Raw genomic sequence first — 22951 nt, forward strand, 5'->3', positions numbered from 1 at the left:
CTACTTCGTCCTTACGAGGTAGCTCTTTGACCTCATGTCTCTTCACCCTTTGACCTCATGAGGTAGCTATACGCGATCTTCGAACTCTTTGACCTCACGAGGTAGTTCTTTAATTTTTTCGTGTTATTCACACTCAGCTCTTCGCATTCTTCGAGTTCTTCACGCTCACAAGGTAGCTCTTCGCACTCTTCGAGCTCTTTGCCCTTAGTGATTTCGAAACTACGGGGATCCTTCACTTCTCACATGCTAGCGAGCATCTGCCCTCTCCTCTTTAAAAAGAACATTTCCCTTCATCCCTTCATTTTCACCGACAGTCTCTTAACCTTTAGTAGCTTTAATAAATTGCGTGAAATTAAGTGTAAAGCCACCAAAAGTATTTCAACAAAATAATAATTGCATTTAAAACTACTTCTATCCCAGCAATTTCTTTTAAAACTATTTAACGGTAAATTTCGCTTTATGCAACTCATTCACTTTCCTCGTGCAAAAGGTTAAACTGTTTGATTCGTTTTTTCACACGATAACACCTTCTCTCGTTGGTGCGCATAGCGACGGCAACAATATTTACCCAACTCGGAAACAACACCACCCGTTAATGGTTCGCGTTGCACGGCAAACTCGCGTGGAAGTTTTTTGCATAAATGAAAAGTTGTTACTTACTGCACCCTCGCAACGGGTAAAAGCGTATCCGCATAACTTGCACGGCGACCGAGAATATTCTGCATCCGAGTGCTCCTACCCGTGCTATAGCTGTGCACGGTCCCAACCTACATTTATTATCGCCACGTTAGTGTAAGGCACTTGCATCGCTAACCCGCCCAGAACAATGGCTTCCTGCTAACGAGTAAAGGATCGCTCGGTATCAGTATTTGCACAAAAAAGGTGGGGAGAAAACATGGATACAAAATGTATCGAGCGGGCAAGAGCATTCCTCGATGGTTCTCTGGCGCACTGACTGTACTTCCAAACCCCGGGATAGTTATCCTTCCAGACGTTTTCTTGGCTTGATGGTTCTGTTCGGTTTCGGTGCACTATAACATTATGCATGCACTATCAATGTGCTGGCAGAGGATTTGTCAAAAAATCCTTGTAAGGCATAATCATCGCCCGTGCACGTTGCTAGTTGAAATGGAAATGAATGCGTACTTTAAGCATTTTTTACTATACTGAATGTGTTAGATTCGTTTCTATACATTCATTTACCATTACACAAAATACATCTCACGTACTAATCATCCAGTGTTTGCTACGTTACCAACAATTTTCAATCTATCAAACATTTGTTCCGTACCGTTCTCTTCGCTCGTTCATATTTCAAATGGTACAAAAATAGCCTAGGTTTTCAATTTTTTAAACTCCTACGTGAGAAAACACATCCAACACAGTCCAGCAACCGGAGCAAATCTTATACCTACGTCACATCCCTTTCGCCAGCGCAATCATCGTCATCGTTAGAGAGAACGTTATTTACCTTGCAAAAAGTCGTGGTGAGTACTGGGACGTCATGGCAAACTTGTTAACCACGTAAAGGCACAGTCGAAGATACAGGATAGCTTACTACAGCAATTTACCAAGGATAACGAACACAAATACTTTTTACATCTATTACTTGTAAAACAGAAGTTTTACATATGAACTTCTTGTAAAATTCATGCCTTGCACATGTTTCAAATACTGAAAGCAAACTCATTCAGAATAAATTACGCGTCTGTTCTGGGTGCTCGCTTCTAAGTTCTTTAATGACGTCATACAGCCGTTGGTAGCAAATTGATTCCAAGGACCAAAGATTAGGACACTAAACCAGAATATCTAACATGGAGTGTGTAAGAACAATAATTAGAAAAACGGACGATTAGAAGCATATTATGCGTCACTTTCATTTGTATCATTTTTATAAGCATTTAAATTTAGCTATGCCCAATCTAGCACTAACTGAAGCGTCTAGTTCTTTCTCGACCAGAACTAATTTCTGACAGAGTGAAGATAAAAAGCTGGCGGTTAATTGACAGTGAGATCAAACGGCAAAATCATTCTTTCTACAAGTTTTTTTAAATCTTGAAGTTCAATTCCAATACGCTTGACCACCTTTCAATGCACATTCACAGCTTACATCCTGGAGAGCATGTTCGTCCTTCATCAACTGGCCTTCCAGTAAGGAACCTTCCGAGAATTCCCACCAATGTACTGACCTGCTCACAGCCTCCAGTCGTTGTAGCTATTCCTGCCATTCCTTCACAACGCATGACCTATCTCCATCGTCTGCTCTGTTATCTATCCGAACAGTACACCCAACGAGCGCGTTTTACAAAATAGCCACACAAAGCAAAACATCTTCCGCTTTGCTGCTCGGATGTGCGTGTCCAGAGCACATCCACATCGCGTCTTGCATTCCAAGAAATAGCCCCACACACAGCAACGAAAAAAAAAACTCCATCAACCGTCACCTAAACCGTGGCCCGTTTCCCATCATCGTGGCAGTCATCACTTACGAAAACATTACGTCGTCGTCGTCGACACGTAAAGGCGTCCTGGTGAGGTAGCCTGTGCAGCACCTATACCGTGTGCGGCGGAGTTTGCGCACAGCCTTCCCGCGAGCATGCTTCCACTTGCAAACGAAGCTCATACGGTTTGTTACTCGAAAGGCGCACACCAACACCGCCACACTAGCTTTCCGTGAAGAGGAACTCGCCACCCGAGTCTGGCCTCTCGTGTGCGGGTTTTCTTTTTCGCATTTTGTTGTTGTCCAATTTTCCGGACAACTCTCTTTATGCTCTTTAATGCTCATTATGCGAGTGTCATTCATTGGGCCACTTGCTTCCGAATGTACTTGAGCGCCTGCGAAAATGTTTTTTGAATGCCGATTCTCAAAAAACAAATCACATCAATTTGGACCGTCTTCGGGACGCTGCTTGCTGCCGGGGGGGGGGTTTTGTTTTAGCCTACCCCAAGAAGGTATATTTTACGAAGAGATTCTGCTAGGTGGAACTGCTTTACCCTGTTGGAATATCAAGTCTTTGTTCTTAAAGGCGTTTCTGGGGATTCTAATTTAAAGGTCGTTCTTTTTGGGATGAACTAATATTACTTAACAATCTCATACTTTATTCCAAAAATTCCATTAAAGTTTGTATTAAAATATATTGTAAAAGAAAGTAATTTATATATTAAATAAGGGTACAACATCTATAGCAACAAGAAATGTGCTTCTAGACATAACATTCCGACGGTTCATTTGTCCAATGAACCAAATGATGAACTGAGCGCCTATTCTAAATTGGTGTGCTTTTCTCAGTCCTTCCCTCTCATTTACCTTTCCCAAAAGAAGCTTTCCCACTTTTCCGAGCAAGAGTTACCTAAGCATCCATGGCATCTCTCACTCACTCTCTCTCTCTCTCTCGGTTACTCGCTCCCAGTTCAAGGATATTGGTAGCAAGCTTTCCGAGGTTCGTCCTCGGACAATTTAGCTCAGCTAGCCCGTGCCATTGACAAGCAGTTCACTCTTGACCGTGGAATCGCTCGCTTGGCAGAGCTCCCGCCAAACAGTACGCGCTCCAGTTTCAGTTTGTGAAAGTGTTTGAAGCGAATAGTGCCAGAAGGATACACAACACCGTCGGAGGTCGGAGTTTTGTTCGGTGAATGAAAGCAAGTGCTCACGCAGTTAGTGCTAGAGCCAAAGCCAGTTAATCGTTAACTTCCGGTACCGTGCATCCGGAGCGAGCAAAAGTCTTCGCTCTTTGACACGTCGACGACGGTCGTAGGTCTTGTGCCCCATTCGCGTTACCCTAAACCCGAGCAGATTGTCAGTGTCGAGCGGGTTTGGGTTCTTGAGTGGGTATCCCTGTCTATCCTTGCCACGTGCATGCCTGTGTTTGTGAGTGCGTTAGTGTGGTTGTGCATGTAAGCGTTACAACGCCATCGGAGTTTGCCCCGACTATCCTCGAAAGCATAATTTTTGTGCGTTCTCCTGTTTCTTCTCGTGCAGTCGCTGGTAGTGCTAGGTGGGTGAAAATTTCCAAGTCCAAGAATACAAAAGTGAAAAGCAGTGGATTTCGTTGCTGGTAATTCCAAACAGCGAATCGTAAAACGCAACCGGGTCTATTCGTTAAGGCATCCAACGCCAGTTACTTCCGGCAGCCAGAATCGTTTGGCGTGATTTGGAAGAAGCTACTTTACGCTGTACAGAAGGTAAATTTGAGATTTTATAGCAAAGAACAAAACGTAACCAGTCTTCTGTCATTCATCAACTGGATGGCTATATTTAATTTTACAAAGGAGATACTTGCAAGTTTAAAACAAGTGATTACTCTCCGACAGACACAAGATATCCAGTAGTATGTGCTACCTCCTAAAGCAGGGATGGAAATACAATTTATAATTAACGCTGACATTTACAATTGCTCCACGCAAAAGGGCAAAGGTTCCGAGGGGACAAAACAAAACGTTTGTAAAACCCTGTGTGTGTGAGTGTGTGTTTCAACCCATTCCATGCCCCGCTAATGTGAACTGTCCACGGTGGTCCACGCTTTTGGCTGACTTATTCATGCACACAGTTCAAATGGCAAAATCGATGTACCGTGCATTCCATTATCGTTGATTGGGTACTTATAAGGATCGGGGGAGAAACATTTTAAATCCCGTTGAGCTTTGGTATTCAAAGTACTGGCACAAAATTTTTTAAACAGTGTGTAATATTAACAGATTTTTTTACAGAACAATGTACTGAAATCGTAGCACAATTTTAAGATTTAACCTTCAAATTATTAAGTTTAATATTCCTCATCCCATTAGATAGAGTGCTAATGGCTTGATGACTTCAAATGAGCTATTAGATCAGTTAGAAAAATTATGGAGCGTTTGGTTGGGATGTGGGCTAATGTATCTCACAGTCCAGCATGTCCAGAAAACATATATGCTCTGAAGTAATCTATAAATTGATATCAAACATTGCTTCATCACACATTGCTCAAATATCAAACACTGCTAAATCATAACTAGGCAAAAAGTTTGCACACACACACGCACACAACCCGGCTTCAAAAAGCTGCACATCATTCATCATGACACACCTTTTCACTTGTTGATGAGCCGTGTCCTGATATGCACACACACAAAACGGCTCCCTTGTCATTATGGGTTCCATTTCGCCCCCCCCCCCCGGAACCGCGTGATTGATGAGTGTGCTCTATTAACAGACATATTTGTTTTAGGCGAGGCGTCTCCTTACCCCGAAAGCGATCTTGGGTTCGTAGGTTTTTAGATAGCTGCAAAATAAAAAACAATTAATTTATACCTATTTCATATTTTAATTAAATCCCTCACCCTATCAGCATTTCTTATCTAGCTACACTAAGGCCTGAAAGTTCGCTGCACGCTTGCCAGAAAGGCTTGAAAGTGTCTTCCGCTCCTTATGCGGAAGTCAACAAATAAGCACCACAGTAAGAGTCCCCACAGTCCCCCCCGGGTAGTGTATTAGGTGGTAAGGATGGTAATTAAAATACCCATAAACACTGGCGGGCAGTTCATTTTCATTTGCTCAACATCCCCCAATGGGCAGTGCCGTACCTTGGTACAGGTGACGATGCAAAGGTCATAATGGGTTCAACTTTCCGCAAACACTTCCTGTAATACTTCCGGGGTGCACAAAAATCTTACCGTACCCTAGCCGTACATTCTTTGGATGAGTCACTGGAAAAAGTTCGCACACACAGAAGAAGTGTTGCGTAGTACGGAACGGTCGATACGGGTCGCTTCGAGTTACTTTGGAGGGAGTCTAAATTCTTGAACAGCTAGTACATGCAGACCGGTTTAGCTTCCTGGATTGCGGAGGGAGAATTCTCAAAAGTATATTTAAAGCAATGAAGCAGTTGAATGGCCAGTCGACTGTTGGTTTGTCAGTAATTGCATTACCAAACTAATGTTGCAATGGTGCATATTGCTCAGGGCCATTCTTCCACTTGAAGGCTTCACTGTTACTTTTATAGGATTTTTATTTCCTGAGAAATATGATACTTGAGCAATCTCATCTCATTGCTTTAAACTTCTTCTTCAACTCCGAACTTTCCACGAGTCCAACATTAGCAGAACACAAGGATAATATAGGAGATTTTATTAGAGGAGGGCTATTTCTTCGATTGGCAATCCACAAATCTCAAAAATATATTTTGCGATGAAATAGTCTTTAAGGATATAAAAGTTATAATTTAAATATATATACTTGTTGTGTGTTAACGTCAGATGTAAGCCTGAGAAAAACATGAGAACAAGTTAATTAAAATCCGCATTACAGTGAACTTAATACCTATGAATTCATCAATAGTACAAGATATCTGCAAAACCGAAGCCTTCCATCAATTCTTCAACTCGTCCCTAAGTTCCAGTCACAACCAGAAAAGACCCATGGCTTCGTTTCGAGCTTAAGGTGCTTTATGCTATCAACACTTTTCCTGCTACTGCCCTGCATCGTAACAACCGTACGCGTCACCGTAACCGGTTTCCATGGCTCCCTTTTTCCCCTTCTGCACAGTACACCGAATGGTGCTCGCTCGTTTGAATGTCATTTTGATTCTTTTCTGCCTGAACTTTTTCTATCCTTGTGAGTGGTTTCCCCTATTTTCGCCTGCGCTGCTACCCTGAATAGAAGCAAAGTTAGCTTCACACATTTCCCTAGGCGGTTGGCAGCCGTTTCACCTGCACAAGGCACGAATGGAAAAATAAAAACTTCTCGACTTGGTCGAAGAGATTCAAGTTCACTGAGTTTATGGTTGGCACTGGGTGCACTTGAACGGGCCAACTAATTTGCATATATTGCGCATAAATACCCTGCCTAACAGTTGACATTGCGCTGCCGGCCCAAACCGGCACAGGGAACAGAGGCACCCCCGTTGCCATCCAGGCTGGAGGAATAAATCTGCATTTCTTGCAGCGAAAGCTTCGTGTTGATGGTGATATGCACACATACGGAACAAACAAAAAAAAGCCGAGCAAGAATCACGCTGTACGTGCTGCTGCAAAAAAGCGGCTGTCCCAGTTGACTTATCGTGATTGATTGCAGTTTCAGGCACCGGTTCAGAATGTGTTCTGTACCTTCACAAGTTGAGACGCCTTTTTTTAGAGTTGTGTTACATGTATCAAAACTCTAACTCCGGTTAGTGTTCTATTTAACATTATTGATGGATATATTTAGACTGTGTGTCTTGACTGTCTATTTAAGCAAATGTGCAAGGTCCATTACAAGCGAATTTCTGGGTTAATATATTGTCAATTTTTCTATCTAACTCGTAAAATATTTAAGTTAACATCTACATTAAAAAGACTGTTTTTGATATGGGGATAACAATAAAACGTTCAATTAATTCTTAGACTAATCCACTAAATACTGAACACAGGGCTATTCTTACATTAAAGATGCTTATCAGGTGGTTGTTTAGATGTTTGAAAACATATATTTTCTGTTCTTTAGAGGTTTAAGTGATCAGTTGATACTCTATAGCTGTTACATGATGGTTGGATAAGATCTTCTGACGTGTTTTTTTAACAAGAACTCTGTATTGGTCGTTGATGACATCATAGTTGGGTTTCTCTACGGTAAACGACAAGTTTGTTAGAAGGTTTTCTTTCAAGTAAGCTTTTTCGGCTTATATGAGTGATTATCATATGGCCTGCTTCGGTCTCAGACATGGACAGCGGACGTGGATGTCAATGTTCATCTCACCCAGGATAAATGTATATTCATTTAGATGGATTCTCTGAGATTGGGTTCAATGCTTTACATCACACAACATTGCAGTGTTATAAAATACGTAACGGTGTATAAACAAAGGTCAAAATGTGCCTGTTGCCCAGGAATTAAACACATAGAGCGAATGTTCAATTGCAATCCATCAATTTTTGTTTCCAGTTGCTCTTAATCAATTGAGAATGTTGTAAGATTTTATCTGCTTCAAACGCATATGCATTAAACGATGCATAAATGGACCAAGTCAAGAATTGTCGAATTCCTCTACACCGCGTACGTGATGAAGGTGCTCAGAACAGTGGCAAATCAAGCTTCTTGAAAGCCGGAATTGATCTTGGCCGTGTGTTTGCATATGGTGAATAGGTTACGGTTGGTGATTTGCCTGGCCTTATATAGAAACTATCCTCTCACAACGTACTAATATTGCTTGCGTTGTCAATAGTTCAAATTCTAGCATTGCATAACTTTGGATTCTTCTGGTGTTCTTGTTTCCACCAGCTTAAAATATTTTCATTAAAACCTAACGCATACGGATTTTCTTGTAGCATCCATATCCCGCATGGATCTGAGATTTAAACCGGGATTTTGTCAGGGATTTGATTTAGGTTTAGATCTGGGATTTGATCTAGGACTCGATCATGGATAATGCTGAGATTCGATCCAGGATGGATCCGAGATTTGATAAGGGATCGATCCGGGATTCCACGAGAGATCAAATTTGGATCGATTCGGTGAGAGTTCGAATCCCATAATCCAATCCGGATTCTGGATCCCATCACTAGTTTGTACGACACTCGAAATATAGAAATAAAATAAAAAATTTAGACTGAGATTAATTGCATCCTAGATGCATATGGTCACAAAGAGTCTATTAAGCCAGAAAAGACATGCATGACATGAAATGATCGTTAGACCAAGAAGAAGAAGAAAGATACCCGACAAGCAATTTCGGCTAGCTTGTAGCTATCATGCGAATGGCTCCGGTGACTCAACCTGTAGAACCCTTCCAATCCTTCCACATAGACAACAATACAGGCGGATAAAAATGAATTACAATAATGACTCTCAGTCTCTAAAAACTAAGCTACCTATCTCTGTTTTTTTTTAAGTTCTACCTCCCCTAATAAAATGATAACATATTTACGTACATTTTTTTTTCTATTATTATTTCTAATATTAAGAAATCGTTTAATCGTACAGCTAATTCTCATTTAATGTTCTTGTTCTTGTTTCTTACTTCATCATAGAGCCTCATTTTCAACATGAAATCCCCTGCCCTGTGGATGGCCATCGGTGCGATTCTACTCCTAGGCGGAAGTGTGAACGCATGGGGTGGACTGTTCAACCGATTCTCGCCGGAGATGCTAGCAAACATGGGCTACGGCAGCCATGGAGGATCCTTTCGACCACAAACGTTTCTGCAGGTAGGCATTCAATCGTTTTTCCGCTCAAATATTCGCCAAAGTCCCAGCAATGGTAGATCAACACCACCCAACAACACGTCGTCCTTGTTTTTTTGCCTCCGTTAATGCTATCACAAAAAAACAACCCTTTAATTTTGAACTCATACTTCAACAAGACCCGTTCAATAATCAACCATTTTTTTCCTCACACATCTGATGAATGCAGAAAACCTCCTTTCATTATGGTTACCACTTTGTATGCATTGTTTCTGGATCGATACTTTATCATGCTCCATCTATTGCGATCCCAAGTACATTACTATCCGTATCCGTTCGATCGACGCCATCGGCCAGAATATAAATATTGACACAAGCCACAGCACTAACAAAACAACCGTCCACAAGCAGCAATACGTTCCATGATCCCGGAGATGTGTATGCACAGGACACCCACATTGTTCGCCTGTTCAATAAAATTTTATTACCTTTTCGGTGTATTTTTTTGTTACTTTCTCTTGCTTCTTTCTTGTTTTTTTGTACCGCATCGCCTCAGTCTCCCTTGGTGTCCTTTGTGTATGCAAACCACATACGCCGAGACTTTTATTTGCTTTGAAATAATGTGATAAAACCGCAAGATAATATTCGCCATTCGCCGATGGTCCCACGTAATTGGCTCAATAAAACTGAATAGGAGCTCGACGTCTGGTGCTAGTACTATTTCGGTTTTGTTTAGGTAGATAAAACATCGAACCTTTCTTTTAGCTTTTGTCTGCGTTATTTTTCTAAGGAAAAGTGAGAGAGGCTTTTGATTATTGCTGAATAATGATAAAATAAGCAAATAACTCAAGCATAATAACGTTGGAGAAAATGAATTAATTGCTCCTAAAGATAGGCAATAGATTTGGTAGAATAGAAAAAGCTACGCCCAAAGATAGGCTATACGCTTAGCAGATATTTGAAGCATTAGCGATGGATAAGATTTACCAGAAGCGTTTAGAATTAGTGAACCAAATTTAATAAATAATTACCGGTATATTCTTATAACTTAGCTGAGCTACTAAACAATTGGACATATAAGTTAAAAAAGATGTTCTTACTAAACCAGCAACAATTATAAGCAATTAATTGCTAGAATCATCCTCTAGGGTTTATCTCGTGTATCGTTCAATCATCAAAAGAGCTAGATCCATACGAACAACCGAATCAAATCCTTGCCATTAAATCACCGTAAAAGTTTGATTGTTTCTACCATTAGCTGAGCTGATCCACAAATCCAAATGTTGGTTCAGATTCAAATCAATACTTCACATTCTCCATTACCTTGGATATTTAGACCAGATTACTTTTCGAAACAAATCAAAAACAACTTAACCTAAAACACACTTTTACGGACCGGCAATAAAATTATCTCCAAAAAACAGACAGCCAACCGACAACGTGAAACTAATCACCAAAACATTTTTATTTTTTGTCTAAACTTTTCATCAAATCTCACTCGTCTGCCTCGTTGCCTCGTGGCGCAGTAAATGCGTGAAACTATGTCAAAGAACGAATTCCAATCTACCGGACGAAGTAAGGGTACCAGCGCGAGGACACGTGGTGCGCGACACACGTGAAGGGTGTAATAACATTTACATGGTAATTTAATCAACCACCAACGCATATCGTGCACACACCATCCACCCCAAAAAAAACCACCTACCCTTCCTCCTTCACTCTGACTGTGTGCACGAGCGAGCGCGAAAAAAAAAAACTGCGGCGAATGAGAGTTTGTTGATTGAAGCGAGGATTCTGGTGGTGCCACCCACGGAATGGAAAGTTTTGCCTTGCCTTCTCCTCCGACGGCAGAGAAGCGCTGCCAACGTTTCATGTTTGGATGATTCCAAATTTGGATCCACCACACCGGGCCGGTTGGCAGTGTTTTGGGAGCGAACGAGCTTCGGGGGTACCTTTCATTATCTGGTTCGAATGTGCCGCACCTACTCCCTTGCTGGGAGCCGTGATGTAAATGAGGCTCCGAATCGGGCAAAGGCATGAGTCCTGTAAGGTGGATGTTATGAAGCGTTCTTTCAGCGACACAGTACGTAATATCGATCACCTCTGAAGGTTCATCGGGGAGTCCTCGGGATGGGGCGGGCTGAGCACGAGCACGGTTGTTTAATTTCATTTAGAGTTTTCTGGGTCTGATGAACTTTTCTTGTTCCACTCTTCCGAGGGAGAAAGGGATACGATTGAACTTGTCACTGTTTTACACACATACAAGCATAGGTTGTGTGTCTGAAGTTCTCAATTTTTTTTGAGTCAGAGAAGAAGGTTCATTGGTAAACTGTAAATATAACTCAAGCTCGATTTTCATACACCATATCACACGCTAACATATATTTTGCACGGTCTTTTCCTCATTCCAGAACGAGATCCTTGACGAGGAACAACAAAGTCCACGGTACGAGCCGGACCCCTGCTATCCCCGAATGTGCTCCGCTAACGAATTTTGCTGTCCAGGCTATATCTGCGTAATCATGGATAATGGTAAGCTGCATCGACTCGCGTATTTGTCTTCATCCGTAATCTCTTTCTCCGTTCGGGTTGAACAACTCTTATTCTATTTATTTTCCTGTCCGTGAAAGATATTAAGTATCTAAAATGAGATCATTCTTCCTAGAGCAAAGTTGGATAACGAGAAGTAAATAAGATTAGTGTAGAATATTTCTAAGCAATTGCTCATTGTTTCCAAGAAATTGAAGTACAGGCAATCAAACGAAGTACAACAAAGTATGATGCTGAAAGGATTCCAGCTCCAAACAGTAATGAATTTTGATATCCTTTCTTTCATCCCTACCTGAACCTACCACAACCACCCGTGGCCGTGATGAGACTTTTCACTCAGGAAGCCACATCAAACTGAACTTTATACAGTACGTACGGTTTCCACGAGTCCTTCTGACCTTTTGTAGTGGCTTATCATTACTGGTTACTTTACGGAACGCGGCTTGAGCGTACCATGACAACCGAAAGCAATTAAGTTCACCCGAAGCAGAACTTCAAAAACCTCTCTGTCGGGTCCACCGTCCACAAGAAATGATTAAAATCAGTTACCCAGAAAGGGCTGATCAAATGCACGAACTGCCCTGCAACAGGAAGAGAAGCCAATTTAACTCTAATTACCTGTTTTGTTGTCTCTTTTGCCTGCGAAAAGTCAGGAAAACAGCTTCACCTGTGTAATCAACCATCACGCCCCGCCGTCTGTCACCAAGGGCGATCCACCGGGGTTAAATATTAATTTTGATTTGTGTTACTAGCACGCGCGAAGTGATATTTTTTGATGATGATTTTCGGATCAGCCCGATGCTCGGCAAGGTGGGACGGCAAACTAGCACCAACGAGCGCTGGTAATCCGGTTTCATCAGCGATTGGATTATGGGGGATCAATTTGCTGGGGCTCGTTTTATTACGACCGCAGCAAATTCTTTCATTCACGCCGCAAATAAGGTTAGGGAGAGTGTATTTTGTTGTTGTCTTGTGTCTCGGTTTAGGCAGATCCAGCCATCCCACAAAACATCGTAACAAGGTGCACAAATCTCAATCCTACCCTGCATTCTTGACCCTAATCCTCTGTCATTTTGATTTTCCCGTGCTGCTGCTGCTGCTGCTGCCGATTGGCTCAGGCAAGTCATTGTCTGTAGCAGCGCGTCACTCTCCATTAAACCTTCATCTTTTAAGCATCGTTTCACTGGCTTACATTGATTTAGCCTTTGACTTGGTGAAGCTACGGTAGCGACCCGGCTAGGAACAAAAAGGCCGAAACGTTGAGCCGTCCAGCGATTGTGGGAACGAATCGATAGCGCTTATCGCGCAGACAAGCACGAGCGCCCCGGTACGATGCACGCGAACACGCGGATAATGGTATTACGATCTCGGGCTTTCCCGGGGTAAAATAGAAAGGATAATAATTTATTTATAAACCTTGGGGTGTGTTAAGATCTGTGAAATCCGTCTTGATAGGTGTTAACCCGCTAACGCCATTATCTTGGATGAGTTGATATCTTGATCTCGATGTGTAATTTCTTGATGAAGGAAAACTTAACAGTTTGAAGAAATGTTTTCTATTAAAAGTATTCGCACAGAATTTGTTCAGCTCTCACAGGCACTACAGCATAGAGCCATTCAACCCAATGGACCATATGTGTGCGTTAGTCGCAAAAAAACATAAACATTATGCGGCAAACACATCGCACCACCATGTCCGTAAAAGTTGATTTTCATCCTTGTTTTTGCTTTTCACTTTTCTGCCATGGACAAAACAACGGCTCTGCAACAAAAAACAAGAGTAAGGAAAACATAAAATCACATGAACGCTTACAAACAAGCATGTCGTTCGCCATTCCGCTTACCCTTTTGCTGCGGGCCAATCAACAGCCAGCAGCCAGTTCTGCAGCCAAACAGCCAAAAATTCAGTTTCACCACCGTCCGTACCACACGATCTGACATATCAAACCGCATGGACGAAAGTACTCGTACACGGGGTACATCACATCACGAGCATGTACGGACTAGTGTACGGGGGCCATCGTTCGTAAGAGACTGATAGTATGTAGCGTGGGTCTGGGCTTTGTTTTTGTGAACGACATACCCATCCATTGAATGTTTTATAGAGCTTCGGGCGTAGGACCTATCCGTGCCCTGTTACCAACACTCGGCAACGGTACAAGACCCCCAAGCGGAAGCTTTTAATTTTTTTTGCTGCCCCGGTTTTTCCGACCCACACAAGTGTCCTTTACATTGGCCAAGGTACACTTCACTCTTGGGCGCATACTCGTACAATGGTGGTTCAGTGTGATCGGTCGGTCGAAGTAATAAGTCAAAGATTGGGTCTGCGTCTGCTCAAAGTTCCCCGATGTCTGCACGCGTGCCGGGAGTGTCCGCTGTTTACATACCGTATCTGCATACAAACCGGACTGTGTTACAACGACCTAAATTCTATCGATAAGCATCATGGCAAATGTGACACGTCCCCTGAGTGGTCGTGTAACAAACAGAACATGGAGGCAGGAGAGTTTTCTAGAGATGCATGCTTCAAAACACGACCAGCAGAAGGTACGACCAAGAGTCGTTGTAAAGAATGAAGATATGATAGAACAGGGAATACAGCGAAATAAACACAACCGTTTCATTGTACCGGTACTTTGAACCGCAGCAACATCATCCCGTATTTCAGCACAACCAACAACGATAAACATTGAATTATGGCGCTGCTTCTTGTACGTTCGATTGAAACACATATCCCGAAGGAGACTAGGCGTCAAGCATAATTTACTTACGAGGGTTGGGCCGTACGGAACTGAGTGGGAAGGGATAATAAATATATTTTCTATTTTGTACGATTGGAAACTTTGGACGTTGGTAAAAATAATCCTTGAGGCGGAAATGGGGATTTTTTTTTGCCCGGAAGTGAGATTGTCTTAGAGCACATTTCCTCGCTTGACAGCTAGTTTTTTGTGTTCATAAAAATATAATATTTATTCTTCCTTCTATTGCACGCCTTCAAAACAAAATATAACCCCAAATATCTCTAAAAACATTTCACGTTTTTTCAAAAAAAAATTAAACAGCTATGACGACCTTGGGGTCTTGGGACAAATGGCACACAGTTTTTCTCTTTCGTATACACGCCATCCTTTCCTTTTTTCGAAAGGCGTTCGGCCCATCGGCCATAAAAATCAAACATCGAAACGGACCGAATTTGACAGCATGACAGCACGTTGGCAGACCGGGGTTAAAAATACGGCATTCATCCGGCATCTTCGGCAGCAGCCACCGGGCGCCTCCATCGAAGATCGATTGCATTGTCGTTAAGCCGGCGACAGTTTTTTGCAAACAACGCTTCCCACGTGAAGCTCCCCTATTTGCCATCCATCCATCCAGCCATAATGTCTTTTATATTATGTAAGGATTGTTCCAAAGGATAGAAAAAAAAAGCTCCGACATGTGAGCATAAAAATAAACGCACCATATTCAGTGGACTGCCCGTAACTGTGCAGCTTTAAGGTGATCTTAAAAACATGTGTAACGATTGAAACTGTTCGTCGAAATTTTACACACGTTTTATGTCAAATGTTCTTATTTTTTTAATACGAAAATGTACCTTTCTGTTTTACGTAGCGTAGCACTATTTATAGTCAATTATATTCGACCCTAGCATCAATGGCATATTCAAAAATATGCCGAATTCAAAAATTCAATGTAAAGCCCCGAAAAACAGGCTCATACATTCTTGATGAGCTAATCCGGTGAAAGCTCATAAAAAAGTTTACCAAAGATTAGGTTCCTGCAGGCACATTTTTATCACCTGAGCCGAATATTAAATATTCTTATCGGGTTTGACTAATGAATTTAAAATGCAACCCATAACATGCATCACTCACGTTTTTCGGCGAGGAATTTATCATCGAAAGCCTTTCTCCTTCACCTGTGTGTCGTGAAATAAAAATTAAAACACGAAGAAACGTTTGGATCACATAAATTACCTGTTACCTTGCTTCGTTGCTTCAACTCTTTCTGCAACTGTTTCTCTTGCTCTTGTGTCTATTAAACTGTTGAAATTACCCTCTCTTTATCTTCATATTTCCTTTCTCCCTTTCTTTTCTTAACTAAAGATTCACCTATCTCTGTAAGGGGCACGTGCATGCCGCTCTATGGACGAAAGTATGGCGAGCTGTGTCGACACGATTCGGACTGCGAGTCTGGGCTGGTCTGTGACATATCCGCCCTGAGCGGTGCCAGCGTCTGCCGACCGCCGACCATCGTGGCGAAGCAGTACGGCGAAGATTGCATCACTTCCAGTGACTGTGAAATTACACGGTAAGTATCGTTGAGTGTTTAAAACACTCACAGCAGCTTTTATCCAACATTTACTCATCATACAACATTTTACTCATAATTCTTAACCACCAGTTGACAGATCAGTTAATATGTTAAGTAGTTTAGTTCAATACCCTCTTATTTGGCCTAAAGACCTCTTAAGGTCAGGCCTGAAATTTATGGCTTACTAGACTTAATGATACCAGTCAGACCTCTCTACGGGGGCAACGATCTGTATGAACCCCGGCCCTTTCGTATGAAGACCGGCACCGCTGTCGCCGCACCACCCAATAGTTCTATATCATCTTATATATATTTGATTTACATACTAAAATATTGCTTTGTGAAGTTATACGGTCATCTCTACACATATAAAGCAATATACTTCTGAAGGCGATCATTTTTTTTAAATCGTAAATTTGAGGTTACGATGCTGATATTCAATTAATTCCCTTTGTTGTTAAATGAGGTTGAAAGTTTTAGGCAAATGGCAAGCCTTTATGCCTAATTTAAAATTAGCACAATCTTTCTTACAGTTTTGGGCATCCTCCGTTTCTCCATTTCAACTATAAAACAGTTCTGCTTTTATATTTCAAAATTTATATTTTTTGATCAGTTTTTTATTTACTTTACTTATGTTTTTTTGAATTCTACATATTTTATTCATCAACTGAGCTGTCAATACAACCCATACTTCAATTTATAGTTGGGTTATCCCAATCAAAAGAAAGAAGATCCCTTAACACCTTGCTCAGTTAATCCCTTTTCTGTGAACTACGTTAATCCTTCTGGGTACAGGATTACTCCTATAGTCGATTATTTCCCATCACTGGAGTCATAGATAAACGGTGCTCGTTAGCAACTCAACAGCTACCCTACGATCGAAACCCATTTTCATAACACATTTTTCCTTTATTTTTTCCTTTCTCTCGCTGACTTCCACCCGCAGAGGATTGTGCTGTCAGGTGCAGAGAAGACATCGACAAGTGCCTCGCAAGGTAAGAGAGATCATAACAATGGTTGGCATTTTTTTCTTTTGCTTTTCCGCCGATGGAAAATTATTTCCCTAACGAGGGGAAACGGTTCAATTAACCTCTATCAAACCATCGGGTCACCAAATCGGGTGCTTTCTGCAGCTGACTTGAGCCTTGACGTTTATTTGCTAAACCCTTTTTTCACGTTTTCCCCTCCCTGACAGGTATGCTCGTACTTCAAAGATCCATTGCTGTGCGTTGGAACGGTTGCTGCCGATCAGGTAAGTGTGTCCGTTACGATAATGCTTTCTATTTAGAATTAACCAATAACTTGTTCGCTTTCTTGTTCTTCCACCCAGGTGAAACACCAGATTGAGCATACTGCGGGCGAAAAGCGCATCATCTACAATAAGCACTAAACAACCGACACTAAGCGCCCAACTATGCAACCTCCAAAATTAATCCAATCGATTCCGATCGAATGGCAGCAGAAGCATTTTAGCGTGTCATTCTCCAGGAACAGCAAGAATCCTTCCCTCTCGAACTACGCAGCAGGAGAAGCGTACTTATTGAATCCTTGTATGAAAACTCTTTTGTGTTTCTCCCCTCCGCACAAAATCAACTCGTAGCGATCAGTAAACGGCAATCAGAAAAATCCAAACCTCCCTCCCCCCCCCCTCCCCTCTGAAAAGCAGAACATAGTCGTAGTAGTAGCAGCAGCAAATCAATCAAATATCCGGTTACGTTATGTACGTAGCAGAGGTAAAGCTTTGTTAAATAGAGCCGTCAAAGTCAGCAAAACGAAACATATCCAGCAGCAAACCAGTTAGTGCATTTCTTAAGGGTCAAACTATCGGAACGAATACATATCAAACACATACTTTTAAGCATAGCAGAAGGAGAGCTACTGGCAGCGAGAGATCGAATGTACTCAGCTCTAGTCCAAACTTGGTCCATTGATTTGCTGTACCAGATAATTGAAAGCCTCACGATTCCTCGACCGTGTATCAAGGGTTATGTTTAGTTCAGTGTCAAAGACATTACAACCTACACACTTATAATTTAAAGCGCTAACACGTTCTCAACAATTTTACATGCTGGACTTTATCACCTTTCTAGACGTTCCACTGTGATTGACGCCAAGTGTACAGTCCACAAAAACATCTTATTACCGTCTTGCGAGACAAGTTAAAATCACTTTTTCTCTTCTCGATATACTACTGCTAACCGTGTTTGAAGCATGCATGTACTTGAAGCTATTGTGAAGCGTTTATCATTCGTCCTCGGTAACTCAATTTTTGGCTTGCATGATAGCGAAACGGAAAGTTGGATAAAGGATAGAGAGAGAGAGAGATGGAAAGAAACGGCTTGGAAGCTTGCTTAACTGTTTTCGTCCATTACAAATACAGCATACAATTTACTACCAACAGGTAACCAAAAAAAACACACTCACACACACACATTACATTGATTGAAAACTATACAATAAAATACCCTTGCTGATATAATCGGTTCTTATGCAATGAATACATATCGTTATACAATATATAAATATATATATATATACAAAATCCCCACATACATATATATATATATACACACATAATGCTGCAAAGATTGATCAAAGAGAATCAATGAAGCAGTTAAATCCCCAAGAAGAAGAAGAGAAAAGAAAAGTCACAAAAAGGTTGCAAACAATCCACATCTAGGTGTAAGAAGAATGCAAGAGCGAAAGGAAGCAGAAAAAGAAGAACATCCTAGCAAGTTATCGTAAGTTATGAACAAATAATAATTACAACAACAAAAAACTCCCCAAAAGAAACAAACAAAAATACCACGAAAAAAAAGAAGAAAATTAAAACTAAAAAAAAAACTAAAAAGCAACAAAAAAAGCGAACAAAACAACACCTTTACAAAAATATTCATACTGGCTGAGGCATTTTGAACTTTTAATCTTCTACACATACACACTACCACACTTAATGGTAACATTTTTTCCCACGATGAGTTGCTAAGTGTTTAAAACAGAAAAATTGGCGTTATCAAAAGAAAAAACAAAACAACGTTGTGAAGTGAGTGAAAATGTCCAGCATCCGGCATGACAAACGGCGTACGAAGAAGTTATGGTTAAAATGATGATACTCTTACATGGAAGAAAGGAAGCGTGCGTGTGTATCCCTGTGATTGGGAGTTTCGAAAGTAGGGGAGAATTCTTATGAGAAAACGTTTCCCCGAACGCCACGTCTTTTCAACAGGTGCGAAGGTGCATCTTTGGTTGCGGTTGTTCTTGCGGATCGTATCTTCTCTAAAGCCGCCTAACCAACCTAAACGTCCCCTTTTCAGCCACCCCAGTATCCTTTAGGAGCCCTTTAATGATGGTTTCCGGCTAGGGCCGATACGTTTCGTACGGCCGGCAAACAAATCGAACAGATCCGTTGCTAGCGAAACACTGCTGGACGCGCTAGAACGACGAAACAAATATTTCCATTCAAAAACGATCGCGCGTGCGTACGTAATTGCGTCGGCCCATTGCGATTGAAGCGATCGATTAAATGGCTCCTAGAGAGAAAATCGGGATGTGCGAAGGTTAAAAGGGTTTTTACCCCCTCGGTTCGGATACCGATCGCGCACTTCCGAGTGACGTCCCTTTGCTGGGCGCGTTCGTCGGCGACACCTTTCTTGCAAAACCAGAGTCCTAGCGTGAAGTTCTCCATTCGGCCGAACGGCATCGATTTCCCATCTCGATAACTCTGCGCTGAAAGTCCTTCTAGCCCCCCGCCCCAAGACCCCCGCGCAAAGGTCGTCCAACGGACCCGACCAGCGAAGGAGACGTTCAGCGTGACCGGGATCCAACGTCGGAGACGATCCACGGAAGATAAAAACAAAACATATGCACGTCCTTACACTGATAATTATGAGTGAGCCCTTCGATTGAGACAGAGGGATAGAATGGGGTGAAAAATCAAACGACATATCAGCGTGTAAAAAAGCGCACAAACAACATTACACAAAACATGCTGCTGTTGCAGGAACCGGAGATCGGAGAAGGGAAAGTTCGCCCTTGAGATCATATACATATCAAGTACACCTACATACAGAGCCACCATATGCGAGCAGATCACGAACAGGAATGAGATTGGGAAAACGAACAGAGAAGCAGGTGAAATAATATCTAACTCTTTTTCAAGCCGACGCTTGCATTGCTTCAACAAATGTGAAGCATACCTCCCTTCCCTCTATTGAATAGAAGCAAAACCCCCAAATCGCACCTTGCATACATATCAATTATTAAGATACTTAAGATAAGACGACGTGAGACATAAACGATTTACACGTATCACAGCAGAGACCGTTACGGGAACGAGCAACCTTGCTAGAACGAGAAGGCGGTGCCACACCCCCAAACACGACCCACTTACCATGCAGGCAAATGTTTGCACCGACGTTCTACGCACGAGTCACGCCAGCCTGATCTCCATATGATGGGTTTACAGTCATTCCCTCGCTGTACAAGCGAACTCTCGAACATTTTACCATGAGTATGCCTCTCCCTTCACTAACTGGTCATTAATTTCACACGGGCAAAATTTGCCCCGATGCTTGCAAAAGTCCTTCTCAACACTCCTTTCGATTGCTGTTGCGTGATTCATACGTACAACGTGGGCACTAAACAGTGCGCATTCCCTCCCCCCTAAGAGAGATAACAAATTATGAATGAAAAACCAAAATAGAAACTATATGTGTACATCTCTTCAACTACCGGTGTAGTTTATTGTGCAAGATCAAGATCCGAAACAGAATTGAATCGCAGCTGGGGATTATTAGGATAGCCGATTTTGCTACCTTGCCTCTGGGCTAGACTCTAAAACGAAATAAAAACAGTTGTCAGTTTTTATTCTGAAGTTTATACGGTGCCTCAACAACCTGGACACCTCTAAACATCAAACGGTTACTCGACGGTTTGAGGACGTTTTTTTTTTTGTTTTGACTTGAACTTGACTATCTACCTGTATGGAGCGCATACTAAGGCCAAACATTCCTCATGTTCATTGAACTACTCGTCAAACGCTCATTTTGAGGTGCGATTAAATTTATTCCCCAAGATTGGGAAGATGTTTTCCGCTCATTAGGTTAGTAGAGCCACATGCACAGTAGTCCTCTAGATATGTGCTCGGGATTCTCTCTCCGGATAGACAGTAATCACTACGGGCGAACGGTCTGGATACGATTTGAACCCAAGTCCTGCCGAATGAAGATCGGCACCGTTGTTCGCCTCTAGCATCGAGCCGCCCCCATTATGATCCGTGCTCGGGAAATATGATCCTTCAAAAAGTATCTATCAACCAGAGGATAGCTCCTATTTCTCAGCACAGATCACTTAACGTTTCTTTTTGACTGTAATTAAAATAGTGAATTATTCAGTTTGGTGAACCAACATAAAACTTTATCTCATCCACTTTTCCTTGCGGTGTTGCTTAAAGCAACGCCTTTCCTCAAAAAAAAAAATCTGCTTCTGGAAAAGGAGATCTTTCCTGGAGATAGATAGTCCTCATAACAACTTTGAGATGTCTCCACCCTACCATTTATGGCTTCCTGTGACATGATGTTACCCGTAGCAAAGTAGTCAGCCCTACGTACGGGGGGACGGGTCTGGATGGGATTTAAACCCCGGCGGACCTGTCGAGAAAAGACCGGACAACGGACCATCCCATAGTTATCCACTTGGTTATTTTTATATTGTCAGTTCCGTAACCTTGCAACCTCGCGAGAACTCGGCCTGCCTTTATTGACTTCCTTATCATTTATTTTACCCATGGCTTGATAGTCTATCCTGCTTTGCAATAAAACACTAGGCTTATAGAATCGTCCTCAGAGTCGAGCAATCGTTTCCGTTGTCCGGATATCAATTGCGCATTGTAATGAATAATAAATGATTCCGAGAAAGAAAAGATCTTACCACCACGCGACTCCTAGAATCGCTCAGTTGATCTCAGCGCTGGTGTACTTTTCGTCGAAGCCCCTTATAAAATCGATCAACTCTTCCGTCATCTCGTTCAAATCGTCTATGGCACCGGCAATCGATTGGCGCTTCACATCTCCGCCCTGCTTCGATTGAACCGACGAACGGATGCTCCACGGTGTACGGTTCTGCGCTGGCTGCTGTGGCGTTTCATTTGCAGAACATCCAAACACCGACTGTGATGTGTTCGGAATGGTCGTTTTGATGCAACTGGAACTCGTCGAAGGTGTAACCATCGATGGCCGTGCTGTAGAGCTACTCACAGCGGACGCATTCCGATCAACCGATTTCTGAATTTCCAACATCATTCGAGCTCTTTTGGGAGATGTTAGCGAAAACAGTGTCGGTGAGGGTCGGCTGAAATCCAGATCCTTCGTAGTGTCGTTATCATCGTCCTCCGCCAGCCGTAACTCGTTCTCTCCGATTTCGCCACTATCGTCCATCGAAAATACCGTCTCATCGATGCAGATGCCCTCGTCCGGCTTGGCGCACTCCATTACAACGGATTCGTTTCCCACCGATGGTGTGTCGCTTGGTAGACTTACAGAGCTTGGTAGTGGAACGTATTCCGCTGGTACACCGCTTGGTCCATCACCTTTCTCACCACCTCCCGCACTGGTCGATCCGAGTGATGACTGTGTAGTGTTTGACTTTGACGTAGCTCTTGCCTTACGTACAACTGAAATTCGGTTCCTAAACATCCTGTACTGCTCACTTACAACCAACACACCCGAGTTCTTTACCTTCGTTACTATTGAGGTAGCGAGCGAAATACAAGCGTTACGAAACAGCACAGCAATAGTCTGTTACCATGGGCAACGGGTGGAACCATGTGCTACTGTTTATTTGCCAAAAGGCAAGGCTCCTACAGCGGGCAGAGTTCACATCAGGTCAAAGATGTACGTGTTTGTGACAAAACTAGTTTAACAGGTGGATGACCAATTGTTGTGAGTGCAAAAAAGTG

At 42.3% G+C, this 22951-nt stretch overlaps 2 protein-coding genes across 7 annotated transcripts; one reads left to right on the plus strand and one right to left on the minus strand.

The window, feature by feature from the left end:
* The first annotated feature begins 3474 nt into the window (after positions 1-3474).
* Positions 3475-18771, plus strand: LOC118508978 (ITG-like peptide). 5 transcript variants are annotated; one of them, XM_036048959.1, is made up of 8 exons: positions 3475-3613; positions 3980-4182; positions 8980-9156; positions 11544-11664; positions 15789-15993; positions 16943-16991; positions 17192-17248; positions 17327-18771. In XM_036048959.1, exons 3-8 carry the CDS (start codon positions 8995-8997, stop codon positions 17384-17386), a joined length of 654 nt encoding a protein of 217 aa, XP_035904852.1. In that variant the 5' UTR covers positions 3475-3613; positions 3980-4182; positions 8980-8994; the 3' UTR covers positions 17387-18771. The 5 variants fall into 5 exon arrangements, with proteins under 5 accessions (XP_035904852.1, XP_035904854.1, XP_035904856.1 ...); XM_036048961.1 differs by having other exon boundaries at positions 3482-3894; positions 17327-18411; XM_036048963.1 differs by having other exon boundaries at positions 3482-3868; positions 17327-18411.
* On the minus strand, positions 11612-22912 carry LOC118508977. 2 transcript variants are annotated; one of them, XM_036048958.1, is made up of 2 exons: positions 21925-22912; positions 11612-11749 (listed from the first exon to the last, which is right to left on the minus strand). In XM_036048958.1, exon 1 carries the CDS (start codon positions 22686-22688, stop codon positions 21948-21950), a length of 741 nt encoding a protein of 246 aa, XP_035904851.1. In that variant the 5' UTR covers positions 22689-22912; the 3' UTR covers positions 11612-11749; positions 21925-21947. The 2 variants fall into 2 exon arrangements, with proteins under 2 accessions (XP_035904851.1, XP_035904850.1); XM_036048957.1 differs by lacking the exon at positions 11612-11749 and adding an exon at positions 18659-20829.
* Between the last annotated feature and the right edge of the window lie 39 nt (positions 22913-22951).

Source organism: Anopheles stephensi, chromosome 3, assembly GCF_013141755.1.
Source record: "Anopheles stephensi strain Indian chromosome 3, UCI_ANSTEP_V1.0, whole genome shotgun sequence".
Taxonomy (NCBI): Eukaryota; Metazoa; Arthropoda; class Insecta; order Diptera; family Culicidae; genus Anopheles; species Anopheles stephensi.